Raw genomic sequence first — 27,949 nt, forward strand, 5'->3', positions numbered from 1 at the left:
CTCCAACATTTTCCATCTGTTGTATCTTACTGGCCTTCTCTTGCTTCACTACTTTTTTTGCTTTGCCCTTTGTCTTTTTGACCTTCCCTTCCTGAATTCTTTGGACAAGGAGATAAAGTAATGTAAGTTTATGGGTTCTCTTCTCTTGATCTGCAAAATCTAGAGCTATGCGATACTGTAGAAGGACATATACCCTTCTTGTATTTCCTCCCACCTGTGGGGCCACTACTGCCATTTCCTGGAGCCGCTTCCTGCCGGTCTGGCTCAGGTTGGTGATGGGGGCCAGGTGAGGCATGTGGCGGTATTGGAAGTTCTCTGTAGCGGACGGCGTGATAATGACAGAGCTGAGAGGAGTCCGAGGCCTTGGGACATTCTCTGGGGAGGGAGGGGCCACAGCAGAGGGCAGGGCCTGTAGGGCTTCAGCAAGGGTCAAGGGTGCTGAGGTCACAAGAGCAGAGAGGCTAGTCTTGCCAGACACAGGACCAGAGACCTTCCCTGGGCTTTGTAGGACCAGAAAGTAAAGTAAAATATCAGGAAAAGGCTATGTTAAAAACAATCTGTAGATATACTTTATAACTACTCTATACACATTGCAGATACATGACTACACTCAATAAGTTGGAGTAACTTACAAAGCTCTGGACATTGTTCTTTTTTTATGACTTGAGGAGCCTGTTCTCGACTATACTGGTCTGCATTTCTGCCATGCTGTCTATAATTTCAGCCATCTCTCCAGTACATTTCTTGAATGCCACTTTCAACCTCCACGTCATTCAGCCAACTGTCCAGGTCTACTGCCTTAAGATCACCTTCACTGCAGTTTCTCTTCATCACTTGGATCAGTGCCCTCACCTGCTCGCCCATCCTCTTGACCTCCCTAGCCACGTCTTCATCCCTCAGTCTCTCCTTCCTCCTCCCCATTCACTTCGCAATTCATCCTCTACAGCATCCCTCATTCTTCTTCTGCCTCTTGGTTGATGTGCTGACTGTCATTGTGCGTCTTCAGACCTTCCTCCAGGTTGAGTTCTATTGAGGTCAGGTTCTCTTTGATCCTCCTCAGACTCTCCTCGTTGGTGTTGGTCCACTGTGTCTTCTTGTCCAGCTGCTGCCTGCAGGGCCGGACAGTGGGGACCACCTCCATCTGGTGTGACACCTTCTTCAGGGCACTCACAGAGGCAGGGGGGAGGATGTTGGGCTTGGCCACAATAATCTCAACAGATATAGGGTCAAACCACTGAGATGTGACACGCACTCACACAAATTTAAAAGATGCCTACCAGTCGATGGTCCTTCAGTGGTCCTTGTGGTTCCTTTGGAGGCTCTGGACTGTCCTCAGTAGAGGCGTCATTGCCATCATCAAGCTGTGTGTCAGAGAGCTAGCTGGTCATAGTCCATTCTCCACATTCAGTGAAAGAGTTACTCAAAAATGTGCGTGTGTAAGTGGGGAAGAGGAGATAGACAGGTCATCATCCTCGTCCATTTCCCTCACTTCAAACTTGTCACTTTTCCATCCTCAACTTTCAGCGGTGGTGTCCTCTTTTCATGATCCTCATCATCACACTGTGTATCAGAGTCAACATGTCAGAGACCATTCTCCTAACAGTGATGTCACTCAACAGACATGTACGGTAGGGTACAACTCTTCTACCTCCGATTCACAGTCAGTGAAGGAGTAGATGGAAAAGTCATCAGAAATGGAGGATGAGATCACGTCATTATATTTTCTCTCTATCAGCCGAGTCACCCTTCCAGACTGAGGAGACAGAGAAAGGCATGTACTCATGGCAGCTATAGAATACACTGGCATTGACCCTCAAGGAAATGTAGAATATGTAGGCAATCCAACATGGTTGTACAAGTAGTGAGTAATACATGGGTAACTGAAAACTGGCATAACATTAGGGGTGGAGCTAAAGACCTTCCATAGTATAGGATTCTCGAATGGATGATTGTCAATTCAACCAAGCCAACCAAAATGGCCATATGAATCAAGGCAGTTAACCTACAAAAATAATGGCAAATGCAGCTGAGGTGAAGTGCAGGGTGAGGATGGTTTGAAACAGGCTCCTAGGGGCAGGGCTGAAGTTACATAATACATAATACATCGCAAGAGAAAGGCTTGTTTGGAGTCTAACTAGTGGTATTGTCTTCTCACTGGTTGTAGCTAGCTGAATAATGAAAGTGATGTACATATTTCCTACTGACTGAGTAATGGTTGTATCGATGGTTGGTTGGATGTTTTTTTTTTTACATAGATAGGCTAACAGGATATCAATAGAAAGAAACCATTCCTTGCCCCCCCCCAAATAATTTTGCACTTTGAGTAACAAGCACTAAGGGACCACAATGGAATTCGTTGATTTTATTGCGTTGTCCCTGACACGTTTTATTTTATTAAACAGTTGTTGTTGTTTTTACTAAACTGTCAAATATATCTATCTCACTTTCTATCTAACTCAAATGGGCCGTTGAGAACTCTGATCATCACATTTCAGGCACAAGCCAGCAGGTGGCAGTGTCTTTAAATGCAGCACTGCCTTAGTGCACTTCATGATCTGCGCATCAAATTACTTTGGTTGTGAACGTGATTAATAAAAATGCGGAAATCCATTACATTTGCTTTGGTTTAGCAATCTATCTACCCTGTCTTAGTTAAAGTGTTGTGCAATATTGGAGGACAGGTGTCGTAACGGACATTTTTGTATTGTGCTTGATTATCCACTGGTATTAGTTTGACATATGTACTGAGCATCAAAATTCTGTTTTGAAAGATGTGGAAGAATTTGGGGTGAGCTGTTGTAACTTCTCAAGTGATATGTTCTGTGTTGGACTATGATGTTATGCGTTTCATAGACTACTGGTATGTCTGCATCCTAACACAAGGCCATTGTGTTCCGGAACTATTGATTTATAGTAAACACTGTTGTGTGAATACAATATGATTGTATTATCACCTCCCACTATATAAGGGACATGTAACTATTTCATCCTTGCTGTGAAATTAGAGATGGCTCTCCTCTGCAGCTGCTTGTATTAAATATGTTTATTACATTGTTAAATATAGGATTATCACCACAGCAAGCAAAGTACTTTAAGGTCAGGGCCCTCCGCAAGTCCCACAAAATCATTTTAGACCCAAGCCACCACATGTACCCAGGCTTTGAACTACTCCCCACTGGGCACAGGTATAGGGCACCCCTCAGCAAGAAAAACAGAACTAGACAATCATTTGTGCCAGGTGTGATATCCCTCCTAAATAGCTCGGGCTGATGTTCCTATCGAATCAGTAAGGCCAGCAGGCTAGTCATTTTTTAAATGTTTTATTGGTATGTAACTGTTATGAAAGTTGTATTGTAAATGTTGTTTTGTATTTAAACGCCACTTTAAACGTGTACATGACACTGCAACAACATTTCCCCATGGGGACAATAAAGTCAGTAAGTAAACCCTGCCTTAATCTTGGAATAGAATTTTCCACAACTGTGGTTCAGAGGTTCAAGAGTTTTACTCCTGAGTTGAGGCTAACGAGTGGCATTGATCCTGTTATTATCATGTAATTTGTTTTGTTTATTGTCAATACATGTCTCAGGTTATCAAAGGATGCCTTCAGTCTTGGAACTACAGTTTTTGGCAATGGGCATGGTAAGTTAGCAAGGAGGGGCTGAGTGACACAAGCTCATCACATACCCCTTCCACCACAAGACAGTGACCCAGATACTCCTCAGCATCTGGCTTCTGGTGCTCCTCTGGTGAGATTGAGAAGAGTGTGGGCACTGTTTGGTTCCTCCTCATGTTTCAGCTGCTCTCGATCAGCACAGGGGTGTTGTACACAATTCTGGGGCTGGTAGTGTTTGGTGCATCTGCCCAGAATCAAGTGGAGGGGTTAGTTCCTGTGTCCCTCTCCCTTATGGGTATGGCCACAGTGCACTCACTTATGATTAAGAGCTTCCTTTTTGGGGTCAGTGTACCCATGTTAGCCCTGCCCTGGCTGTTTCTGCTCATAACATTTTTGGTCCCACACACTGTCTTACTCTGCAAGGTCATCATCACAGGGCAGGATCTGTATCCTTACTCCAAATAACTGATGCACTCTGCAGTCGCCAGTTTCCTCCCAACACATTGGTGCGGCTGGCTTCTGTGTGAAGAAGCAGTGTGGCTTGGCAGGGTTGTGTTTCGGAGGACGCATGGCTCTCGACCATTGGCTTTTCCATGTCCGTAGAGGAGTTGCAGCGATGGGACAAACTGTAACTACCAATTGGATGTCACAAAAAAATGTTTATAAGCACCAAAACATTTTTATAATAAATTGGTCGTTGTGCACAGTAAAGAGAAGCCATAAATTACTCCCTAGTCTAAGTATAGCAAATCAATAATTATTATTTATTTACAATTGCATGTCTTCAAGTTATAATGTTTATATACAAATAGCTATTTTGCATAAACAACTGGATCAAGTGGTAAGAGTCATGTAACAGGTCATGATGGAACACGTTATTCAATATCAGTAATGCAAGAGAAAAAGTTCAAAGGCACACAAATGAAAACATGAACCCTGCCATATCACTACAATAGTTTAGGGGTTTCTCTATTAAAAGAAACTGCTGAACATCACCCTTATATCATCCATTTCATACAGTTAATGTTCAGCAGAACCTCAAGTTGAAGTAAATATTTTGTATCGGACCACCAACCAACAGCATAGAAAGACACCTCGATAAAATACTTACTGAGTGGCATAGTAGTAGGTGCCAGGTGCATCGGGTTCATTGTGTCAAGAACTGCAACGCTACTGGGTTTTTAGCGCTCAACAGTTTCCCGTGTGTATCAAGAATGGTCCACCACCCAAAGGACATCCAGACACCTTGACTACTGTGGGAAGCATTGGAGACAACATGGGCCAGCATCTCTGTGGAACGCTTTCAACACCTTGTAGAGTCCATACCTGACGAATTGAGGCTGTTATTAATATTGGGGAGGTGTTCCTAATGTTTTGTATACTACACACCAGAGGTAGTGATTGTCAGAACACACATACAGTGGGGCAAAAAAGTATTTAGTCAGCCACCAATTGTGCAAGTTCTCCCACTTAAAAAGATGAGAGACCTGTAATTTTCATCATAGGTACCCTTCAACTATGACACAATATGAGAAAAAAAATCCAGAAAACCACAATGTAGGATTTTTTATTAATTTATTTGCAAATTATGGTGGAAAATAAGTATTTGGTCACCTACAAACAAGCAAGATTTCTGGCTCTCACAGACCTGTAACTTCTTCTTTAAGAGGCTCCTCTGTCCTCCACTTGTTACCTGTTTTAATGGCACCTGTTTGAACTTGTTATCAGTATAAAAGACACCTGTCCACAACCTCAAACAGTCACATTCCAAACTCCACTATGGCCAAGACCAAAGAGCTGTCAAAGGACACCAGAAACAAAATTGTAGACCTGCACCAGGCTGGGAAGACTGAATCTGCAATAGGTAAGCAGCTTGGTTTGAAGAAATCCACTGTGGGAGCAATTATTAGGAAATGGAAGACATACAAGACTGATAATCTCCCTCGATCTGGGGCTCCACGCAAGATCTCACCCCGTGGGGTCAAAATGATCACAAGAACGGTGAGCAAAAATCCCAGAACCACACGGGGGGACCTAGTGAATGACCTGCAGAGAGCTGGGACCAAAGTAACAAAGCCTACCATCAGCAAGGACATTGAAGATGAAACGTGGCTGGGTCTTTCAGCATGACAATGATCCCCAACACACCGACTGGGAAACAAACTAATTTCAAGGTCCTGGAGTGGCCTAGCCAGTCTCCAGATCTCAACCCCATATAAAATCTTTGGAGGGAGTTGATAGTCTGTGTTGCCCAGCAACAGCCCCAAAACATCACTGCTCTAGAGGAGATCTGCATGGAGGAATGGGCCAAAATACCAGCAACAGTGTGTGAAAACCTTGTGAAGACTTACAGAAAACGTTTGACCTCTGTCATTGCCAACAAAGGGTATATAACAAAGTATTGAGATAAACTTTTGTTAATGACCAAATACTTATTTTCCACCATAATTTGCAAATAAATTCATTAAAAATCCTACAATGTGATTTTCTGGATTTTTTTCTCATATTGTCTGTCATAGGTGAAGTGTATATTTGATGAAAATTACAGGCCTCTCTCATCTTTTTAAGTGGGAGAACTTGCACAATTGGTGGCTGACTAAATACTTTTTTGCCCCACTGTATCTGATCTAAAAACAATAACACAAACATTAGTTATGCATTCTGCAATGAGAAAAGCCGTGTTTAATTTGTTCTTTACTGTTTACCGCCAATCATTGTGAGCTGTGGGCAGGTCATCTCTGCTATTCCCATAGAGACACAACAGATAGATCAATCTGTTGATTCATATGGCCATTTTGGTTGGCTTGGTTGAATTGACAATCATCCATTCAAGATGCTAAAGAATCATATACTATGGAAGGTCCTTGAGAGTAAATGCCAGTGTATTCTATGGCTGCCATGAGTACATGCCTTTCTGTCTCCTCAGTCTGGAAGGGTGACTCGGCTGATAGAGAAAATATGATGAGGTGAACTCGTCCTCCTATTCTGATGACTTTTCCATCTACTCCTTCACTGACTGTGAATCTGAGATAAAAGAGTTGTACCCCACCGTACATGTCTTTCTTGAGTGACATCACTGTGAGGAGGATGGTCTCTGACAAGTTGACTGATATACAGTGTAATGATGAGGATCATGTAAGGAGGACACCACCGCTGAAAGTTAAGGATGAGGAGGATATAAAAGATGACAAAGCTTGAAGTGAGTTATATGGTAGAAGACGACGATCTGTCTCCACTCCTACGATGAGTCAGACTTCCTGGTTAGTTCTGCATATTGCATGGGGCATTGGAAATGATACAGACAATTATATTGATAGATCTCAAAATGTATCTGCAATATTAAAGCAGATCTCTCCCCCACACACACGTTTTTGAATAACTCTTGCTGAATGTGGAGAATGGACTATGACCAGCTAGCTCTCTGACACACAGCTTGATGATGGCAATGACGCCTCTACTGAGGACAGTCCAGAGCCTCCAAAGGAACCACAAGGACCAGTGAAGGACCATCGACTGGTAGGCATCTTTTAAATGTGTGTGTGTGTGTCACATCTCAATGGTTTGACCCTATGTCTGTAGAGATTATTGTGGCCAAGGCCAACCTCCTCCTCCCTGCCTCTGTGAGTTCACTGAATAAGGTGTCATGCCAGATTGAGGTGGTCCCCACTGTCCGGCCCTGCGGACAGCAGCTGGACAAGAAGACACAGTGGACCAACACCAACGAGGAGAGTCTGAGGAGGATCAAAGAGAACCTGACCTCAATAGAATTCAACCTGGAGGAAGGTCTGAAGATGCACAATGATGGTCAGGACATCAATCAAGAGGCAGAAGAAGAATGAGGGATGCTGTAGAGGATGGATTGCAAAGTGGATGGGGAGGAGGAAGGAGAGACTGAGGGACAAAGACATGGCTACGGAGGTCAAGAGGATGGGTGAGAAGGTGAGGGCACTGATCCAAGTGATGAAGAGAAATGCAGTGAAGGTGATCTTAAGGCAGTAGACCTGGGCAGTTGGCTGAATGACTTGGAGGTTGAAAGTGGCATTCAAGAAATGCACTGGAGAGATGGCTGAAATTATAGACAGCATGGCAGAAATACAGACCAGTATAGTCGAGAACAGGCTCCTCAAGTCTGAAGAAAATAACCATGTCCAGAGCTTTGTAAGTTACTCCTACTTATTGAGTGTAGTCATGTATCTACAATGTGTTTAATGTGTTTGTTTTTAACATAGCACTTTCTTGATATTTGACTTGTTTCTGGTCCTACAGAGCCCAGGGAAGGTCTCTGGTCCTGTGTCTGGCAAGACAGGCTGGCCTCTCTCCTCTTGTGACCTCAGCACCCCGGACCCTGGCTGAAGCCCTACGGGCCCTGCCCTCTGCTGTGGCCCCTCCCTCCCCAGATAATGTCCCGAGGCCTCTGACTCCTCTCAGCCCAGTCATTATCACTCCGTCCTCTACAGAGAACTTCCCATACCGCCGCAGCCCTCGGCTGGCCCCCATAACCAACCTGAGTGTAACCGCCCCCACAGGTGAGAGGAAATACAAGAAGGGTATATTTCCCGGAAGTCCTTCTCTAGTATAGTATAGCTCTAGGTATAGTAGCTCAAGAGAAGAGAGAACCCATAAACTTACATTACTTTATCTCCTTGTCCAAAATATTCAGGAAGGGAAGGTCAATAAGAAAAAGAAGTGCAAGGCCAAAAAAGAATTGAAGCAAAAGAAGGCCGGTAAGATGCAACGGATGGAAAATGTTGGAGGAAGTAAGGAGGAGGACAAGAAGAGTCTGAGGAAATAGAGGGAGAAGTGGAACATAACCAGGGAATACGAGACTAGAAAAGTATAGATATAGAATGAGGTAGTAGAGAAAGTGCAGCTATCTGAGGTGCCTTAATACTATTATTAACTGGTTACCAACGTAATTAGAGCAGTAAAAATAATGTTTTGTCATACCCATAGTATATTGTTGTAAACACACACACAAATGTAATTTCAGAGACAGGAACTATGATTAGCAAACACTTAAATTGGTCTCGTTCTTATATTTTGAGACATGCATCATTCTTAAAAAAAAAAAAAGATATTGGTCCCCATACTGCCTAGCCAGGTGGCTTGTGATAATGAGTTGGATTTACATAGTGCTTAGAAGCGCTTTCACATTCTTAGGCTTGGAAATATAGCCAGGAGAAGCAGGGTCAACACCTCTACTCATGCCATAAGTGCCATGACATATTTAGTAACCACAGAGAGATAAGACCTCTGTCTCCACAGTCTCATCCAAAGGACAGCACCAACCTTAGGGCAGTGTCACTGGTATTGGGGTCTTAGGTCTCATTTGGACAAAGGGAAGAGAAGAGGCCCTTTACTGGTCTCCTTGCAATATCTGGTCTCCCACACAGAGATGGAAACCTACACCTGTTTAGACCCTGGAGGATATGGCTTCAGATGAAAGACAGCAGAGAGATGCAGAACGTAAAAGCTTCAAACACATTGATATGCAAATTCAGGACCATTGTACTCTTAATTAAGTGGAGCATGCATCTGGTCTGAAGCATGTCAAAAGAGTAGAAATGAACTGGGACTGGAGGAATACATCACATGTAAACTAAATTATCATGTATCTAATTTAGATACACTCATCTGTACTTTTTTGTTTGAAATGTGACTTTCCAATAAAGCTTTTTAAATTCCAATTATTTGTGTCAGACAGATTTGTCTTAATGAATTACATCAGGGGTTCTTGAACTTTTTACAGCAAGGGAATATTATTGTACTGACATTATCTAAATGTTATCAGTGGGAGGTGTTTAATCTGCTGTTCTGGACTATATCCCACGGTAGGTGGTGGTAGAGCACCAATAAATAGTTGGATTTTTCACCAGAAACCCAAGAAGGCAGGCAGAGACTTTTGTTACCATGCAACGAGGAGATACTTGTGAAAAGTACTAGTTCCAGAATTGGCTGCTGTATACATAGCGTGGGTGTGTGTATGTTGCTGGTATCTGTACTGTGTTGGTATCTACTGTACTGATGGCGCAAAAGCCATGACATGGAGACCTAGTGGAGTGGTAATGCGCATTCAAGCAGTTGCTCCCGATGCCATTTCGGTACACTGCAGCATCCACCGAGAGGCTCTTGCTGCCAAAGGAATGCCTGACAGCTGAAAGACATTTTGGACACTACTGGGCAAATGGTTTACTTTGTTAAAGCAAGGCCCCTGATCTCTCGTGTATTATCTGCACTATGCAATGATATGGGCAGCGACCATGTAACGTTTGTACAACAAACAGAAGTGCGCTGGTTATCAAGGGGGAAAGTCTTGACACATTTTTGTAGGATTGAGAGATGAGCTTAAAGTTTTCTTTACTGACCATCATTTTCACTTGTCTGACCGCTTGCATGATGATGAGTTTCTCACACAAGTGGCCTATCTAGGTGATGTTTTTTCTCTCCTGAATGATCTGAATCTAAGATTACAGGGACACTCCGTAACAATTTTGAGGGTGCGGGACAAAATTGAGGCTATGATTAAGAAGTTGGCGCTCTTCTCTGTCAGCATTACAAGGACAACACACAGGTATTTCCATCATTGTATGATTTTTTTGCGTGCAAATGAACTCCAGCTTACGGACAATGTCAAATGTGATATAGCGAAGCACCTGAGTGAGTTGGGTGAGCAATTAAGCAGGTACTTTCCCGAAACGAATGACACAAACAACTGGATCCCTTTCATGCCCTGCCTCCAGTCCACTTACCTTTATCTGAACAAGAGAAATTGCAACAATCGCTTCTGTGAAAATTGAATTTAATCAGAAGCCATTGCCAGATTTCTGTTTTATAGGTTTATATGTATATGTAAAGTTTTATATGTAAGATAGCTAAATATAGAGCAAAATTATTGATAATTAATATATTCTTATTTGTGCCCTGGTCCTATAAGAGCTCATTGTCACTTTCCACGAGCCGAGTTGTGACAAACTCACACTCGTTCTTATGTTTAATAAATGTATCATATAGTGTGTGTGTGGCAGGCTTACAGTGATGGCAAAAAACAACATTTGAGAGTGCGCTGACCCTGATGCTAGAGGGGGTACGTAGCTGGAGGTTGAATATTTGAATGGGTACGGGACTATAAAAAGTTTGGGAACCACTGCCCTAGATGTTAACCTATTTCATTTGGGTGAGGGGTTATTATGGGGGAAAAAATGATTCTCTATTTTGGAATAAACCGATAGATTTTTGTTATAAAATAAAGAGTGCAGCCAGTCCTTTGTTGTTTCCCATCAGATTAGAAAAGTTGGAGATAATATACATTAAATGTTACACATTGTTTTTGTAGACCCACTCCAATTTGCATACTGCCCAAACAGATCCACAGGGGATGCAATCTCTATTGCACTCCACACTGCCCTTTCCCACCTGTACAACACGCTGATCCTCAACACTGGAGCCCCTCAGGGGTGTGTGCTCAGTCCCCTCCTGTACTCCCTGTTCACCCACGACTGCTTGGCCATGCACGACTCCAACACCATCATTAAGATTGCAGACTATACAACAGTGGTAGGCAAAATCACCGACAACGACGAGACAGCCTATAGGGAGGGTTCAGAGACCTGGACGTGTGGTGCCAGAATATCAACCTATCCCTCAACGTAACCAAGACTAAGGAGATGATTGTGGACTACAGGAAAAGGAGGATCAAGCACGCCCCCATTCTCATCAATGGGGCTGTAGTGGAGGTTCTACAGCTGCAACATCGAGAGCGTTTCATCACTGCCTGGTACGGCAACTGCTCGGCCTCCAACCGCAAGGCACTACAGAGGGTTGTGCGTACGGCCCAGTACATCACTGGGGTTAAGCTGCCTGCCATCCAGGATCTCTACACCAGGCGGTGTCAGAGGAAGGCCCTAAAAATTGTTAGAGACCCCAGCCACTCCAGTCATAGATGGTTCTCTCTACTACCACATGGCAAGCGGTACCTGAGTGCCAAGTCTTGGACCAAAAGGCTTCTCAACAGTTTTTTCCCCAAACCATAAGACTCCCGAATCAAATGGCTACCCCGACAATTTGCAATGTGTACCCCCCCCCCCCCCCCCACCGCTCTTTTATGCTGCTGCTACTCTCTGTTTATCATATATGGATAGTCACTTTAACCATACCTTCATGTACATACTATCTCAATTAGCCTGACTAACCGGTGCCCCCTCACATTGGCTACCCCGACTATCTGCATTGTGTCCCGCCACCCACCACCCACCAACCCCTCTTTTACGCTACTGCTACTCTCTGTTTATCATATATGCATAGTCACTTTAACCATACCTTCATGTACATACTACCTCAATCAGCCCGACTAACCGGTGCCTGTATATAGCCTTGCTACTGTTATTTTTCACTGTCTTTTTACTGTTGTTTTTATTTCTTTACTAATCTACTGTTCACCTAATACCTTTTTTTTACTTAAAAATTGCACTGTTGTTTAGAGCCTGTAAGTACGCATTTCACTGGGTCTACACCTGTTGTATTCCACGTACCTGACAAATAAACTTTGATATGATTTGTAAGTGAAAGTAGGCAAAAACAGAGGTGATTATGATATGAAATATTGCATCAGGACATCTATCATGCTGTGAAGATCCTTCTTGTATATGAACTCATTTCAAATGTAAGGTATTGAAAGCATTCTATTTTTGCTGTCTGTAAATGTATTTACAAAATTCAACATGGCTGCCTATTCAGATGCTCTAGGAAGGTTGCGTAAATACAGAGAGAAGAGTTCAATTAGAGTAAAATATCCATACTTGTAGCACATTCATATTGTACCATGTATTGTTCAATTCGTACATTTAAATTGCAGTAACTATTCAGTCATTGTGCTTTGTTTTTCATCGGTTCATTAAAGAATAGGTCTTTGATTAAGTCATGGTAAACTGTAAAAATGGTGTTCCTTTGACTTTTTCTCTTGCATTTCTCATATCGAATAACGTGTTCCATCATGACCTGTTACATGACTATTACCACTTGATCCAGTTGTTTATGCAAAATAGCTATTTGTATATAAACAGTATAACTTGTACACATGCATTTGTAAAGAAATAATAATCATTGATTTGCTATACTTAGTCTTGGTTGTAATTTATGGCTTCTCTTTACTGTGCAAAACGACCAATTTATTATTTATATATTTTTTGTACTTTTATCTTTTTTTTATCCCCCAATTTTCATGATATTCAATTGGTAGTTGCAGTGTTGTCCCATCTCTGCAACTCCCCTATGGACTCGGGAGAAGCGAAGGTCAAGAGCCATGCATCCTCCGAAACAGGACCCTGCTAAGCTGCACTGCTTCTTGACACACTGCTCGCTTAACCCGGAAGCCGCACCAATGTGTTGGAGGAAACACCGTGCAGCTGGTGACCAAAGTCAGCGGGGCCATCTGTGCGCCGCCTCATGGGACTCCTGGTCACGGCCGGCTCGAACCCAGGTTTGTAGTGACACCTCAAGTACTGCGATGCAGTGCCTTAGACCGCTGCGCCACTTGGGAGGCCCAACTACCTTATTTTCTAAAGATGACATCATAATCTGCCCTTGTAGCCCACACTCTTGATAACCTCAACCACTGCTCCCTGCTCCAGAATTTACAATAATGTTGAATTATACATTGCCCAACAAACTGCATGTAATGGATCTAATTTACTGGCTAGTGGATGCTATTTCATTTCATTGCTGTAAGTAGTTAAGGAAAGATTGCCTGATTTATAAAGGTTGTATAAATCAAGAGTGCCAAGAGATTTGTCTACCGTATGTGTAGAACAACACAAAGTACAAGCCAAAAGGAGTGGTCTTTCATTCAACTGACAATCAAAAACTTCTTGCATTGATTTGACCCTGAACATTCAGAGTTTGATTGACTCTTCAAACCAAAATCATCAGTGAAGAAACCGTGTACCTTTTAAGCACTACCTCAAACCCCATGTCCAAGTATATTACATTTCAACGTATAACAAATGAGAGGTCTCTGTCATTCAACGAGTTGTCTATGTTATCAATCTGTCAATGAAGACACCGGTGCCCCTGGGTGAACCATCACAGACTCGGGCATGTTTGCTGTGAAACTCTGGGGGGCACTGACAGACAGACTGGAGACAATGTTGAGAATGTAGATGTTGAGCCACTGGAGCCCAGGGACTGCTGGTTTGAGAGGCAGATGTCTGCCAATGACTGTGTCCGTGACTATGTCCATGGCCCAGCCTTCAAATGTCTTTGGTGTGGTCTCGGTAGCCTGTAGGTTGGAGGAAACTGGAGCGTAGGCTTGGACTGGGTAGGAATGATTCTGGAACCAATGAGAATGTGGAGAGTTTACAGAGAGCTTATCTAACTAAACAGTGATTCTCTATCTAATCATGGGGGACCACTAGGTGCCTATTGTACAGTATTCAATTACAGCTGAGGATCATCTATTGAAACTGCTCATTATATTGTAGTACATCATGTACTCTGGCTTACACCCAGCAATCATGTTAATTTAATGACCTCTCGTCTTGGAGGATAAATGATGCATCTAGTGCTTTCTCAGTACTCAGGGTGGGTGGACCGTCTTCCTTCTCTATTGATGTAGGGTCATACAGGACATCAATGTTCAGGGGCACAACTTTAATTGGGACAGGGAGACATACCCCCATGAGGACGCAGTTGGGTTGGCTGTTGAGACTATTTATCTGACTGGATGGGGGAAAAAACACTTCTAAAACCAAAGTTTTATTTTTTAAATATTTTTTATTTATTTCACCTTTATTTTACCAGGTAGGCTAGTTGAGAACAAGTTCTCATTTGCAACTGCGACCTGGCCAAGATAAAGCATAGCAGTGTGAGCAGACAACACAGAGTTACACATGGAGTAAACAATTAACAAGTCAATAACACAGTAGAAAACAAAGGGGGAGTCTATATACAATGTGTGCAAAAGGCATGAGGAGGTAGGCGAATAATTACAATTTTGCAGATTAACACTGGAGTGATAAATGATCAGATGGTCATGTACAGGTAGAGATATTGGTGTGCAAAAGAGCAGAAAAAGTTGTCCCTGAGCAGCCTGAAAGGCATCTTCTTATCCAGGACTGATGCTCTAGCATCAGACATGTCTAGAAGTGGGTGCCAGCCCCTTCCGTATGTTTCACCAGAGCAAGATAAGGAGAATGTGTGACACAGTGATGGTAGATTTTCCTAACAAAACATCCCGTTATGTTCAGCATGAGGACTCAACACACATTTCAAGCATATTCGTTCTGACCTTAATTCCTTTGTTTTTGTCTTCGTTTTAGTATGGTCAGGGCATGAGTTGGGGTGGGTAGACTATGTTTGTTTTTCTATATTGGTTTTTGAGTTTGGACTGGTATAGTTCTCAATCAGAGGCAGGTGTCGTTAGTTGTCTCTAATTGAGAATCATACTTAGGTAGCCTTTTTCCACCTGTGTTTCGTGGGTGTTTATTTTCTGTTTTGTGTGTCATCACTAGACAGGACTGTTTCGTTTGTTCGTTCTTCCTAGTTGTTATTTTGTTTAGTGTTCAGTTTTGATTATATTAAAAATCATGAACACTTACCACGCTGCACCTTGGTCCTCACCTTCTTCCACCGATGACGGCCGTTACAATATTATTTATTTTTATTTAACCTTTATTTAACTAGGCAAGTCAATTAAGAACAAATTCTTATTTACAATGATGGCCAAACCCGGACAGAGCTGGGCCAATTGTGCACGGCCCTATGGGATTCCCAATAACGGCCAGATGTGATACATTCTGGATTCGAACCAGGGACTGTAGACTGAGATGCACATAAAGATATCACCACTTAACTACACTATTAAGCCCACTTAAAGCTGTGACATACTGCAGTGTATCACAGTTATTTTCAACCACAATAAGGTTGGAGTAAGGATAGAGATCCCCCCTGCTATGATGGGGTTGCAGAGGAAGAGAGTGTGGGACCAAAAGTGTTACTATGACCAGAAACAGCCAGGCCAGGGCTAACATGGGTGATTATGAAAACAGTACCAGCCCCACGATTGTGTACAACACCCCTGTGTTGATAGAGAGCAGCTGAAACATGAGGAGGAACCAAACAGTGCCCACAGTCTTCTCAATCCCACCACAGAGGAGCACCAGAACCCCAATGCTGAGGAGTATCTGGGTCTCTGTCTGATGGTGGAAGGAGTATGTGATGAGCTTGTGTACCGCAAAGGAAGAGGAGAGGATTAAACGGAAATTATCGGGTTGACAGACATCAGCGGCATTGATGTGTTGTGCTCTAGCTTGCTGCTGTATCCTAATGGCACCATAAATTACGTCATTAACGTTAGCTACACGTTGTAGAAAGCTAGATAACGTAAAAAAAAAAGGAAAAAAAAAAAGAAGCTAGATAACGTTACAACAGTCCCTTTCAAAGTAGCTAGCTAGCAACCGAGCATGATTCTTGAGTCATTCAACCCCTCCTTGCTAAGGTACCATGCCCATTGGCAAAAACTGTAGTTCCAAGACTTTAGACATCTTCTGATAAACCGAAATATGTAGTGACAGTAAACAAAACTGATGATACTATAATGACAGCAACAATGTCACTTGTTAGCCTGAACTCAGGAGTAAAACTCTTGAACCTTTGAACCACATCTTTCTAAACAATTCGGGTGATCATGTTGATGCTCAGTACAAACTTGTCAAACTACTAGAGGATAATCAAGCACAATACAAAATGTCAGTAACGACACTTTTCCTCCAATATTGCACAACACTTTAGCCAAGATTTGAGAAGTTAGCTTGCTAAACCAAAACAAATGTACTGAACTTCCGCATTTGGATTAATCACTTTCACAACCACAAAGATACTGTTGCGCAGATCATGAAGTGCGTTAAAGGCAGTGCTGCATTTAAAGACACTTCCTTCCACCTGCTGGCTTGTGCCTGAAATGTGATGACCAAGGAGTCCTCAACAGCTCATGTGAGTTAGATAGAAAGTTAGATATATTTGATTGGACAATTTAATAAAATAATAAAACCCGTTTATTAAATAAAACGTGTCAGGCCAGGGACAACACAATAAAGTATAAGGCTTCCATTGTGGTCCCTTAATGTTACTCAAAGTAAAACAATAATACAACAAAATATTTGGCAAGGAATGGTTTCTTCCTATTGATATCATGTTGGTCTATCTATGTAAAACGTCCAACCAACCATCGATACAACCATTACTCAGTCAGTAAGATATAATAAGCACATCACGTTCGTTATTGAGCTACAACCAGTGAAAAGATGATACCACCAGTCCGGCTCCAAACAAGCGTTTTTCTTGTGACGTATTAAGCGCAGTCATAAAGCTGTGACCCAAAATGACGTAACCATGCATTAATTCACTACATAAACGGTGTTCAGATTTGATTTAATCTGTACAATAATTTTCTTCACTCAGGTTGTTGCAGGTAATCTTTGGCCTTTTGGGGCACCTCCTTCCCAACATATATATACATATATAGGGAATAGGGTGCCATTTGGGATGCCATCTTTGTGTGTGTGTCTGTGTGTCAGGATGTGTTTTGTGTCAATTAATTGATGAAATGTTTCCCTCAGAAAGAAAGATGGATCGTAATGATGAGAGAATCAAAAGAGCTTTAAGACGCCGTCCTTATGTGGTAAATATCAAATATGTATTTGTTTTGTCCTGTTTTTGTTATATTATCACATTTTAAATTGAGTGGTGTGTTGACAGTTGAAACCAGTGAGGGTGAACACCCCTGATTCCGTGTTGTGGCCAACCGGCAAGGTGCACAGAAGGCCACAGCCTGTAAGTCATATCTGACCTGAAACAAAAACACATACACATTAGTTATGCATTCTGCATGTACAATCTGCAGTTCTCAGAATTAAAGCAAATGCAGATATCCCTATCTAACCTCATTGAATGCTGTCTTGACAGTCTACTTCAGTGCAGACCCCTCAGATCCACAAAAGGCCTGTAAGTCACATTCAAATTCAACCACCTAACAGTCCTTATATTATTTATTGATACACAATTCAAGGCCAAAATGAGAAAAGCAGTGTTGAATTCATTCTTTACTGTCAACAGCCAATCATTGTGAGCTATGGGCAGGACCAGACATCTGGGGATGGATGGAGCATCAATCCAGAGCCTCTCAGCCAGGTCATCTCTGCTGTTCCCATAGAGACACAACAGTTAGATCAATCTGTTGATTCATATGGCCATTTTGGTTGGCTTGGTTGAATTGACAATTATCCATTCAAGATGCTAAAGAATCCTGTACTATGGAAGATCTTTAGCCCCACCCCTAATGTTATGGGAGTTGCATTTATTGCATTTTCAGTTACCCATGTATTACTCACTACTTGTACAACCATGTTGGATTGCCTACATATTCTACATTTCCTTGAGGGTCAATGCCAGTGTATTCTATGGCTGCCATGAGTACATGCCTTTCTCTATCTCCTCAGTCTGGAAGGGTGACTCGGCTGATAGAGAGAAAATATGATGACGTGATCTCATCCTCCAGTTCTGATGACTTTTCCATCTACTCCTTCACTGACTGTGAATCTGAGGTAAAAGAGTTGTACCCTACCATCCATGTCTTTGTTGAGTGACATCACTGGGAGGAGGATGGTCTGACTAGTTGACTCTGATACACAGTGTGATGATGAGGATCATGAAAGGAGGACACCACCGCTGAAAGTTGAGAATGGAAAGGTGACAAAGCTTGATGTGAGGGATATGGACGAGGATGATCTGTCTCTCCACTCCTTCGATGAGTCAGACTTCCTGGTAAGTTCTGCATATTAAATATTTTTATATAAATACATGGGGGATTGGAAATGATGCAGACAATTACTTATTGAGGGTAGTCATGTATCTGCAATGTGTATAGAGTAGTTATAAAGTATTTCTACAGATTGTGTTGAACATAGCACTTTCCTGATATGTTACTTTACTTTCTGGTCCTACAGAGCCCAGGGAAGGTCTCAGGTCCTGTATCTGTCAAGAATGGCCTCTCTCCTCTTGTGACCTCAGCACACCGGACCCTGGCTGAAGCCCTACGGGCCCTGCCCTCTGCTGTAGGCTCTCCCTACCCAGTAAATGTTCCAAGGCATCGGACTCCTCTCAACCCTGTCATTATCGCTCCGCCCCGAACAGAGAACTTCCCATACCGCCACAGCCCTCGCCTGGCTCCCATCACCAACCTGAGCGAGACCGGCAGGAAGCTGCTCCAGGAAATGGCTGGAGTGGCCCCACAGGTGAGAGGAAATACAAGAAGGGAATATTGGCCGTAAGTCCTTCTATAGTATAGCATAAGTCCTTCTCTAGTATAGTATAGCTCTAGGTATAGTAGCTCAAGAGAAGGGAAAACCCATAAGCTTACATTACTTTATCTCCTTGTCCAAAATATTCAGGAAGGGAAGGTCAATAAGAAAAAGAAGGGCAAGGCCAAAAAAGAATTGAAGCCAGAGAAGGCCAGTAAGACGCAACAGATGGGAAATGTTGGAGAAAGTAAGGAGGAGGGCAAGAAAGAGGAAAAGAAGAGTCTGAGGAAGAGGTGAGGAAATAGAGGAGGGAGAAGTGGAACATCACCAGGGAATACTAGACTAGAGAATTAGAGAAATAGAATGAGGTAGCAGAGAAAGAGCAGCTATCTGATGTGTAAGTGCAAACTTAAGCAATAAGGCACAAGAAGGTGTGATGTATGGCCAATATACTGTATCACGGCTAAGGGCTGTTCTTAAGCACGACGCAACACGGAGTGCCTGGATACAGCCCTTAGCCGTGGTATATTGGCCTAAACCACAAACCCCGAGGTGCCTTATTGCTATTATTAACTGGTTACCAAAGTAATTAGCAGTAAAAATAAATATTTTGTCATACCCGTGGTATACGGTCTGTTATAAACTGGGTGGTTCGAGCCCTGAATTCTGATTGGCTGACAGCTGTGGTATATCAGACCGTATACCACAGGTATGCCAAAGTATTTAATTTTACTGCTCTAAATACGTTGTTAACCAGTTCATAATAGCAATAATAAACCTTGGGGGTTTGTGGTATATGGTCAATATACCACGGTTAAGGGCTGTATCCAGGCACTCTGTGTTGTGTTGTGTATAAGAACAGCCCTTAGCTGTGGTATATTGGCCATATACCACACCCCCTCGTGCCTTTTTGCTTAAACATACCACATCTTTCAGCCAATCAGCTTTCAGGGATCGAACCACCCAGTTTATAATACTATTTATTCTCCTGTGGTTTTTGATTGACAGGTTTCTTCAGTGGCTGCTGTCCAAACTGAGATGTTCAAAGAAATAATGGCCAACTATTACTTCTACCCCACACACACACTCAAACACACACACACACACATATTTTGAGTATTGGTTATTCCTACAACACACACAAATGTAATTTCAGAGACAGGAACTATGATTAGCAAAATACATATATTGGTCTCATTCTTATATTTTGAGACATGCAGCATTATTAAAAAAATCTAAAAAAAAGCCTATGATAATGAGTTGGATTTACATGCTTAGGCTTGGAAATATAGCCAGGAGAAGCAGGGTCAACACCTCTACTCATGTCATAAGTGCCATGACATATTTAGTAACCACAGAGAGATAAGACCTCTGTCTCCACAGTCTCATCCAAAGGACAGCACCAACCTTAGGGCAGTGTCACTGGTATTGGGGTCTTAGGTCTCATTTGGACAAAGGGAAGAGAAGAGGCCCTTTACTGGTCTCCTTGCAATATCTGGTCTCCCACACAGAGATGGAAACCTACACCTGTTTAGACCCTGGAGGATATGGCTTCAGATGAAAGACAGCAGAGAGATGCAGGACCATTGTACACTGAAGTGGAGCATGCATCTGGTCTGAAGCATGTCAAAAGAGTAGAAATGAACTGGGACTGGAGGACTGCATCACATTTAAACTAAATTAGCATGTATCTGATGTAGCTACACTCATCTGTACTTGAATTGTGCTGTTTGAAATGTGAATATCCAATAAAGCTTTTTAAATTCCAATTATTTGTGTCAGACAGATTTTTGTCTTAATTAATTACATCAGGGGTTCTTAAACTTTTTACATCAAGGGAATATTATTATACTGATATTATCTTACCTGTTATCAGTGGGGTGGGGGGTGGGGGGGTGGGGGGTTATTCTCCCGCTCTGGACTGTATCCCACGGTAGGTGGCGGTAGTGAACCAATAAATTGTTGTATTTTCGCCAGAAACCCAACCAGGCTGGCAGACAGTTGTTACCATGCAACGAGCAGACGCTAGTGAAAAGTACTCGCTACAAAATTGGCTAGCTAGTAAATTGCCTGCTGCAAACCATCTTTCTTCGAGATACATAGCGCGCGTGTGTATGTTGCTAGTTAAGCTAACGTTAGCTTCCTATTTAGCTAAGAATAATATTTATTAAGCCACCAACTGCAGCATAGCTAGCTAACCTAGCTAGCAAGCATCAATACATACGTTTCCAACGTAACAACATGGCAGATGGCTGGAGCACCGACACGGGAGAAGCTGTCTATCGTTCCCGGGATGCTGTCAAAAACCTTAAAATGAAGTAAGTTGCAGTGGGCGTTTGTATGGCTTTTAGTCCTTGCATTGCCATACAAGCAAGACACTGTCGTTAGCTAACGTTAGCTCTCAAAGCAGATGATGATAAACACCCAGTATATTGCTTAACCTGATCCCTGAGTTTGCCATGAAAACATGGCATTTAGCTAGCTAGAATCCTGTTTACTTTGTTTATATTTACAATGGTGTTTACAGGATCCGTATTCAGAGAGTCACCTCCACAGCAGCCCTCTCCCAACACCTTCAGCAGCAGGTTTGGACTCAACAGGAGAGGGGAGGCATTGAGCTGGACACCCTCAACTCACAGTCTCAATCAGGTATTAACACTGTTTTGAAACAGAAAGATGATGATGTGAAAAATAAAGATGATGTTAGATGCTTCTTAGATGAGTAGATGTTATTTTCGTGGTGGCTAGATATGGACCACAACATCTTGGATTTGTTTTCAGCCGGAGATGATGATGAGGAGTTAGTGGTAGGCTGGCAGGAGAAGCTGTTCAGTCAGGTAGGTCCTCTACCAGTGTCCTTATAACAAATAAGACTTTACTGTTTAGGATAGTTTGATGTTGCATGGTAAGGTGTGTGTGTGTGTATGTGTGTGTGTGCAGTATGAAGTGGATTTGTTCCAGAGTGAGTCAGTATGCCAGACTCCACTGGAGAGACAATACCACACAGAGATCATGGCTCAGGAGCGGACCAGGGGCAGACGGAACCGCAGGATTTTTACCTACACCGATTTTGACCGCTTCACCAATTGGGAAGGGGTGAGTTTCTACTGATTCTCCATTTCATTAATGTTTTTCAAAACAATCCATCCTGGACAGATGTAATTCCTCAAGAGGAGTGGGTTGTCCAGTATTGTAGTAGCATTTACCTAATTTCTGTCCCAAAGAAACGTAATTGTTTTAAAGCTGTTTTTGATATACTCACTACAGCATTCCCAGAGTATGGTGACGCAGGTCAAGTCCAACCCTACTTTCCTGGCAGAAAGGATGGCCAATGTCAGACACAGACGACAGGACAGACGCCCAGTGTAGGTCCCTGTTACTCACCAAAGTTTATTATTATTAGTGAATGAAATTGAACCAACATTGAAGCATGATGTGCTGCTTTGAAGACAAACAGTGTACCGGTATGTTCACATTACACCATACCCTTGTATGCAAAATGTGTTTGTGGTATTCTGTTGGTCTGCAGTGACAGCACCATCCCCAAGTCCAGGCTGATTACCTGGGAGCCCTCGGAGGACTTTGTGAAGACCAGCCACGTGGTCAACACACCTGTACAGACCATGCACATCATGGGGGACCTGGGACCACCGGGGAAGTGAGTAGCACAAGGGGAAAAACCACTATGTAGCCTATACACTTATTACACTGCTTTGTATGTAATAACTTTCCAATTCAGGCATTGAAAAGTGGCATTTTATTATTGTATTTCTCAGACTTGGCCAAAAGGAGAAGGAATGCTTGTTGTGCACGATAAGAGCAGATGGAAATGGAGTGGTTACCATCAAACCAGACTTCAACAAAGCCAAGGAGCCCTACAGGCAAGTGACCCGCACCCGCTGATGTCAAAATGTTTTACCGCTAGCTCAAGTAAGGGTCACTGACTTGGTAGCAGAATACATACAGTACAAGCCATTGACTGTGTTATGATGCTGTGTGTTTGTGCCCAGAGTTGAGACGGAGGGGGAGAAGAGGGAGGTGTGGCGTCTAACCCTGGAGAACGTGTCAGAAGGCATCAGACCAGAGGAGAAGGAACGGGAACAGCGCATGTATAAAGACGTGAGTGACTGAGTGTGTAGTGTTATTCACTGTTGGTGCACTGTAATAATACTTGTATTATAGTTAATCCCAAAATCAAAACTTGGAAGATGTTTTTGTATCCCAAAGTGGCCTAATGTCAGATTTGTCCTTATGCATGTAAGTGATGTACATACAGTACACTGATGAAATATTATTATAGTCTTTCAGGCAGGTTAGTCTTTTCTATGACAATGACCTCTCCTCTCTTTTCCTCCTTTCAGCTTTATGTACGTCATAAAGACTACCTCAACAGCTTGGTTGGCCAGGACTTTGAAATGGTATGTATGTAGTCTGTGACAGATCCTTAACACAAGTTGTTTAATCAGCAAAGGTCACCTGGGGTATTAGCTCAGTATTTGGTCATTCAATTACGCACTAATGCTCAGAAACCCATACATTTCAGGTGTTTTGGTGAAACGCCAAGTCAATGTATGAAATGATGGGATGGATTAAGTCTGTGTTTGTGTCCTTCAGCCACCCCCTGGAATTCTGCGTCTGTTGGTGAATGGAGAAATAGGTCAGTAATGGGAGAGACAGTTATAATATGACTTTTCAATATACTGTATTTTAAAATAGGCACTTCCTTAGGTCTCCTGTAGTGACAATTTCTCTGCTCTCCAGACTCAGCCAAAGGCTTTGAATATGACAACTTATACGTCCACTTTTTCCTGGAGCTGCCCCACAGTGAGTCAAAATAAACGGTCAACTTTATAGAGAAAAATATCCCACTTCTTACACATATTGTCAATATACTGTATGTCTTTTACATCATTTAACTTTGTAGGCTCTATATACAACTAAATTCCTGTCTCTTTAGAGAATATAGCTGGTTGTTTTTAACAAGTTGTTTTCAACTAACCCTACCTTCCCTGTGCTGCCTAGATTGGTCCACTCTGCCATTCCACTCTCTCTCTGGCGTGACTCAGACATGTCGCACAAAGACCATAGGAAAGGTGGGGACATGCTTCAGGTCTTCACATTAATCTATGTTCTTATTAGAGACATAGGCAAATATCTGAACATGCTTTTATTATGCTTGCAGGACGACGTGGCTTTCTTCAGCTACCCATTCAGCTTTGAGTCATTTTTCAGGAGAGAGGATGAGACAGAGGGTGAATTTGCATTGTAATTCCCTCTTTCCACATTTTGTTACGTTTCACACAATCTACACACAATACCCCATAATGACAAAGTGAAAACCGATCCTATTCATATCCTTTGCTATGAGACTCGAAATTGAGCTCAGTTGCATCCTGTTTCCATTGATCGTCCTTGAGATGCTTCTACAACTTGATTGGAGTCCACCTGTGGTATATTCAATTGATTGGACATGATTTGGAAAGACACACTCCTGTCTATATAAGGTCCCACAATTGGCAGTGCATGTCAGAGCAAAAACCAAGCCATAAGGTCGAAGGAATTGTCCGTAGAGCTCAGACACAGGATTGTGTCGAGGCACAGATCTGGGGAGGGTACCAAAACATTTCTGCAGCATTGAAGGTCCCCAAAAACACAGTGGCATCCATCATTGTTAAATGGAAGAAGTTTGTAACCCCCAAAACTCTTCCTAGAGCCGGCCACCCGGCCAAACTGAGCAATCGGGGACGAAGAGCCTTGGTCAGAGAGGTGACCAAGAACCCTATGGTCACTCTGACAGAGCTCCAGAGTTCCTCTGTAGAGATGGGAGAAACTTCCAGAAAGACAACCATCTCTGCAGCACTCCCCCAATCGGGCCTTTATGGTAGAGAGGCCAGACGGAAGCCACTCTTCAATAAAAGGCACATGACAGCCCGCTTGGAGTTTGCACCTAAAGGACTCTAAGAGCATGAGAAACAAGATCCTCTGGTCTGATGAAACCAAGATTCAACTCTTTGGCCTGAATGCCAAGCGTCACGCCTGGAGGACACCAGGCACCGCTCATCACCTGGCCAAGCGTGGTGGTGGCAGCATCATGCTGTGGGGCTGTTTTTCAGCGGCAGGGACTGGGAGACTAATCAGGCTTGAGGGAAAGATGAACGGAGCAAAGTACAGAGAGATCCTTGATGCAAACCTGCTCCAGAGTGCTCAGGACCTCAGACTGGGCAAAGGTTAACTTTCCAACAGGACAACGACCCTAAGCACACAGCCAAGACAACGCAGGAGTGGCTTTGGGACAAGTTTCTGAATGTCCTTGAGTGGCCCAGCCAAAGCCTGGACTTGAACCTGATCGAACATCTCTGGATTGACTTGAAAATAGCTGTGCAGCAACGCTCCGCATCCAACCTGACAGAGCTTGAGAGGATCTGCAGAGAAGAATGGGAGAAACTCTCCAAATACAGGTGTGCCAAGCTTGTAGCGTCATACCCAAAAAGACTTGGCTGTAATTGCTGCCAAAGGTGTTTAAACAAAGTACTGAGTAAAGGGTCTGAATAGTTATGTAAATTTTATATTTATTTTTTATTTATTTAGAAACATTTCTAAAGCCCTGTTTTTACTTTTTCATTATGGGGTATTATGTGTTGATTGATGAGGGGGGGAAACTATTTAATCCATTTTAGAATAAGGCTGTAACGTAACAAAATGTGGAAAAGGTGAAGGGGTCTGAATACTTTACAAATGCACTATTATATTGTATTTGTATCAAAATAAATATTTAGTTTATATTGTATTCCTAAACATAATTATTGTATTTGTACCAGGCGTTTTCAGGGCTCCATGCATTTTATCACAACATTTCTTCATATGGCATTTCTTTCATTTTCCTGCTAATTATTTTGTCATAGAATCCCTCCCCCAATGGCCAGTTCTGTACTTCAAAGTCCTCTCCCTGGACTTCTGGCAGCGCTACAGAAATGAAGGCTATGGCTACCTGGTCATTCCTTCCACCCCTGGTAAGATGTATATAGAGCATGGTGCTGTTCAATGACAGTCAGAATTGTTTTCTGAAAGTAGCGTAAATGATGATCTACTCTGGCTGTGTGTGTCTGTATCCCATAGGGAAGCATACAATAACATGTCATACGTGGAGACCGCTCCAGACAGGAACAGTGTCAGAACTGAGACGCTTCTTCATTGGTGGATCCCCTGAGCTGGAGGACTACAGTTACGTCAGAGTCCCAGGAACCTTCAAGGTACAAAGAAAATACTGCAATTCTCTGAATAAAGTCCTGAAAACACCGACTTCGAAGAGAAGTATTTAAATACAAGTCTAGCTAACACTGTCTGTGTAGGGAGAGCGGCTGAGTCGCTTTGGCTTCCGCACACAGACCACAGGCAGCGTCACCTTCAACCTCCATTGTATCCAGCACGCCAGGTGAGTCTGGTTTAAGTCAAGACTTTCTGTTGGTTGCACAGATGAAAATACCGCATTGAATATTTACAGATTATTTATGAGGGGTCTACAGTATTATGTTCTTTTAGAATGGGGTAAAGCAGCAGAATGAAAAAGGTTCAGACTTCTAGAGATCTGGATTCTTTCCATTTGGGCCATATTTTCTCTGTTTGTTTGACATCACTCTGCTTGTCTTTTGTGAAGGGCATTTGTTGATGCCAGCACCCTGAAGAAGAGGAGGCAGAGTGTTCTGGACCAGCTGGGAGGCTTCAGTCAGCAAGGTTCTGTCTATAATGTCCTGGGTAAGGAATGTAATGTCCAAATACAAATCATTGAGAAAGAATAACAAAATGTCAAGATGCTGGTACACAATATGCTGAGTGAAAGAAAATAAGTAGTCTGGTAAACAATCGATTTGTGCTCTAATTGGCAGAGGCATTCCAGAGGGCCAGGAGACGGATGCAGGAGGCCAGAGAGAGTCTTCCCAGAGACCTCATAAACACTACAGCCCAACAAAACTCTGAGTCCACTGCATAGACACGTACATGGTTTACATACAGTAGGCAGCACAGCATTCACCTGTAAGAAAATGCTGAGAAAATTCAATCTCCCTGTTCAACAGCCGTCTGTTTATGTTCTGTAATTATTACTATGCATGTACACCTGTATAGACTGAATATATCAAACATTCGGAACACCTTGGACCACCCCCCTTTTTTACTGAGACAGCCTAAATTCGTCGGGGCATGGACTCTATAAGGTGGTGAAAGCATTTCACAGGGATGCTGGCCCATGTTGACTCCAATGCTTCCCACAGTTGTGTCAAAATGGCTGATTTCATTTGGGTGGTGGACCATTCTTGATACACACGGGAAACTGTTAAGCGTGAAAAACCCAGCAGCGTTGCAGTTCTTGACACAAACCAGTGCGCCTGACACTACCATACACCGTTCAAAGGCACTTAAATGTTTTTGTCTTGCCCATTCACAATCTGAACGGCACACAAATACGATCCATGTCTCAATTATCTCCAGGCTTAAAACTTCTTCTTTAACCTGTCCCCTCCCCTTCATCTACACAGATTTGAAGTGGATTTAAAAGTAACATCAATAAGGGATCCTAGCGTTCACCTGGTCAGTCTATGTCATGGAAAGAGTAGGTGTTCTTAATGTTTTGTATACTAATTTTATATGTGCTTCTGATACAGTATTTTAAGAGCGACTTTATAGCGCGGTGTCAGATGATAAAGTATTTTCCATGTTTTGTTATCATAGTTTGTCAATTGATTTTATAATAAAACTGAGATATACCTATTTTAGATTCACATCTTTAAAAAGTAAAATGTCTGAGGCTTTCTATACCTTCTTTTCCCATGTTTTATATGAAACATTACTCTGCTATCATTTAGTCAAATACATGTTTACCTTTGGGAGAAATGAGATGAGCACAGGTCTACCTAGTAAAGTCTAGGTTGTATCAAGCCTGTACTGGCATAAGATGAGACTCGTCACTCTTCTCCTCTCTCTTCTTTTCACCCTATGGTGTGTGCAGCTCACTGCTGAGTGTGTCTCAATCCCATGTGTAGCAAAGTGT

General features: G+C 42.6%; 2 protein-coding genes and 1 long non-coding RNA gene across 3 annotated transcripts; all 3 read left to right on the forward strand.

Moving 5' to 3' along the window:
• The first annotated feature begins 6,910 nt into the window (after positions 1–6,910).
• Positions 6,911–8,354, forward strand: LOC116374399 (uncharacterized). Its single transcript, XR_004210314.1, has 3 exons — positions 6,911–7,132; positions 7,883–8,142; positions 8,277–8,354. It is a non-coding gene; the product is annotated as an uncharacterized LOC116374399 (long non-coding RNA).
• Positions 8,355–16,112: 7,758 nt separating this feature from the next.
• Positions 16,113–19,203, forward strand: LOC116374317 (uncharacterized). Its single transcript, XM_031825944.1, has 9 exons — positions 16,113–16,600; positions 17,227–17,288; positions 17,366–17,440; positions 17,573–17,611; positions 17,723–17,797; positions 18,106–18,210; positions 18,299–18,430; positions 18,613–18,900; positions 19,057–19,203. The coding sequence occupies exons 2-9, from the start codon at positions 17,235–17,237 to the stop codon at positions 19,201–19,203; spliced, it is 915 nt and encodes a 304-aa protein (XP_031681804.1). The 5' UTR covers positions 16,113–16,600; positions 17,227–17,234.
• Positions 19,204–20,873: 1,670 nt separating this feature from the next.
• mks1 (MKS transition zone complex subunit 1) lies at positions 20,874–27,669 on the forward strand. Its single transcript, XM_020484582.2, has 18 exons — positions 20,874–21,224; positions 21,434–21,555; positions 21,688–21,743; positions 21,847–22,002; positions 22,174–22,271; positions 22,436–22,564; positions 22,683–22,787; positions 22,917–23,025; positions 23,268–23,324; positions 23,521–23,563; positions 23,668–23,730; positions 23,929–23,999; positions 24,089–24,158; positions 25,809–25,916; positions 26,023–26,156; positions 26,256–26,338; positions 26,561–26,658; positions 26,790–27,669. The coding sequence occupies exons 1-18, from the start codon at positions 21,148–21,150 to the stop codon at positions 26,891–26,893; spliced, it is 1,683 nt and encodes a 560-aa protein (XP_020340171.2). The 5' UTR covers positions 20,874–21,147; the 3' UTR covers positions 26,894–27,669.
• The last annotated feature ends 280 nt before the right edge of the window (positions 27,670–27,949 follow it).

The sequence above is a fragment of the Oncorhynchus kisutch genome, linkage group LG6 (genome assembly GCF_002021735.2).
Source record: "Oncorhynchus kisutch isolate 150728-3 linkage group LG6, Okis_V2, whole genome shotgun sequence".
NCBI classification, from domain to species: domain Eukaryota; kingdom Metazoa; phylum Chordata; class Actinopteri; order Salmoniformes; family Salmonidae; genus Oncorhynchus; species Oncorhynchus kisutch.

Bases quoted from the DNA above. Each gene is read 5' to 3' on its own strand.
- LOC116374317 (XM_031825944.1), top strand. From the start codon at position 17,235: ATGGATCGTAATGATGAGAGAATCAAAAGAGCTTTAAGACGCCGTCCT. The intron at 17,441-17,572 runs GTAAGTCATATC...CTGTCTTGACAG, and splicing joins TGCACAGAAGGCCACAGCCT to TCTACTTCAGTGCAGACCCC. The intron at 17,798-18,105 runs GTCATCTCTGCT...CTATCTCCTCAG, and splicing joins ATCCAGAGCCTCTCAGCCAG to TCTGGAAGGGTGACTCGGCT.
- mks1 (XM_020484582.2), top strand. From the start codon at position 21,148: ATGGCAGATGGCTGGAGCACCGACACGGGAGAAGCTGTCTATCGTTCC. The intron at 23,026-23,267 runs GTGAGTGACTGA...TCCTCCTTTCAG, and splicing joins AACAGCGCATGTATAAAGAC to CTTTATGTACGTCATAAAGA. The intron at 26,339-26,560 runs GTGAGTCTGGTT...TCTTTTGTGAAG, and splicing joins CATTGTATCCAGCACGCCAG to GGCATTTGTTGATGCCAGCA.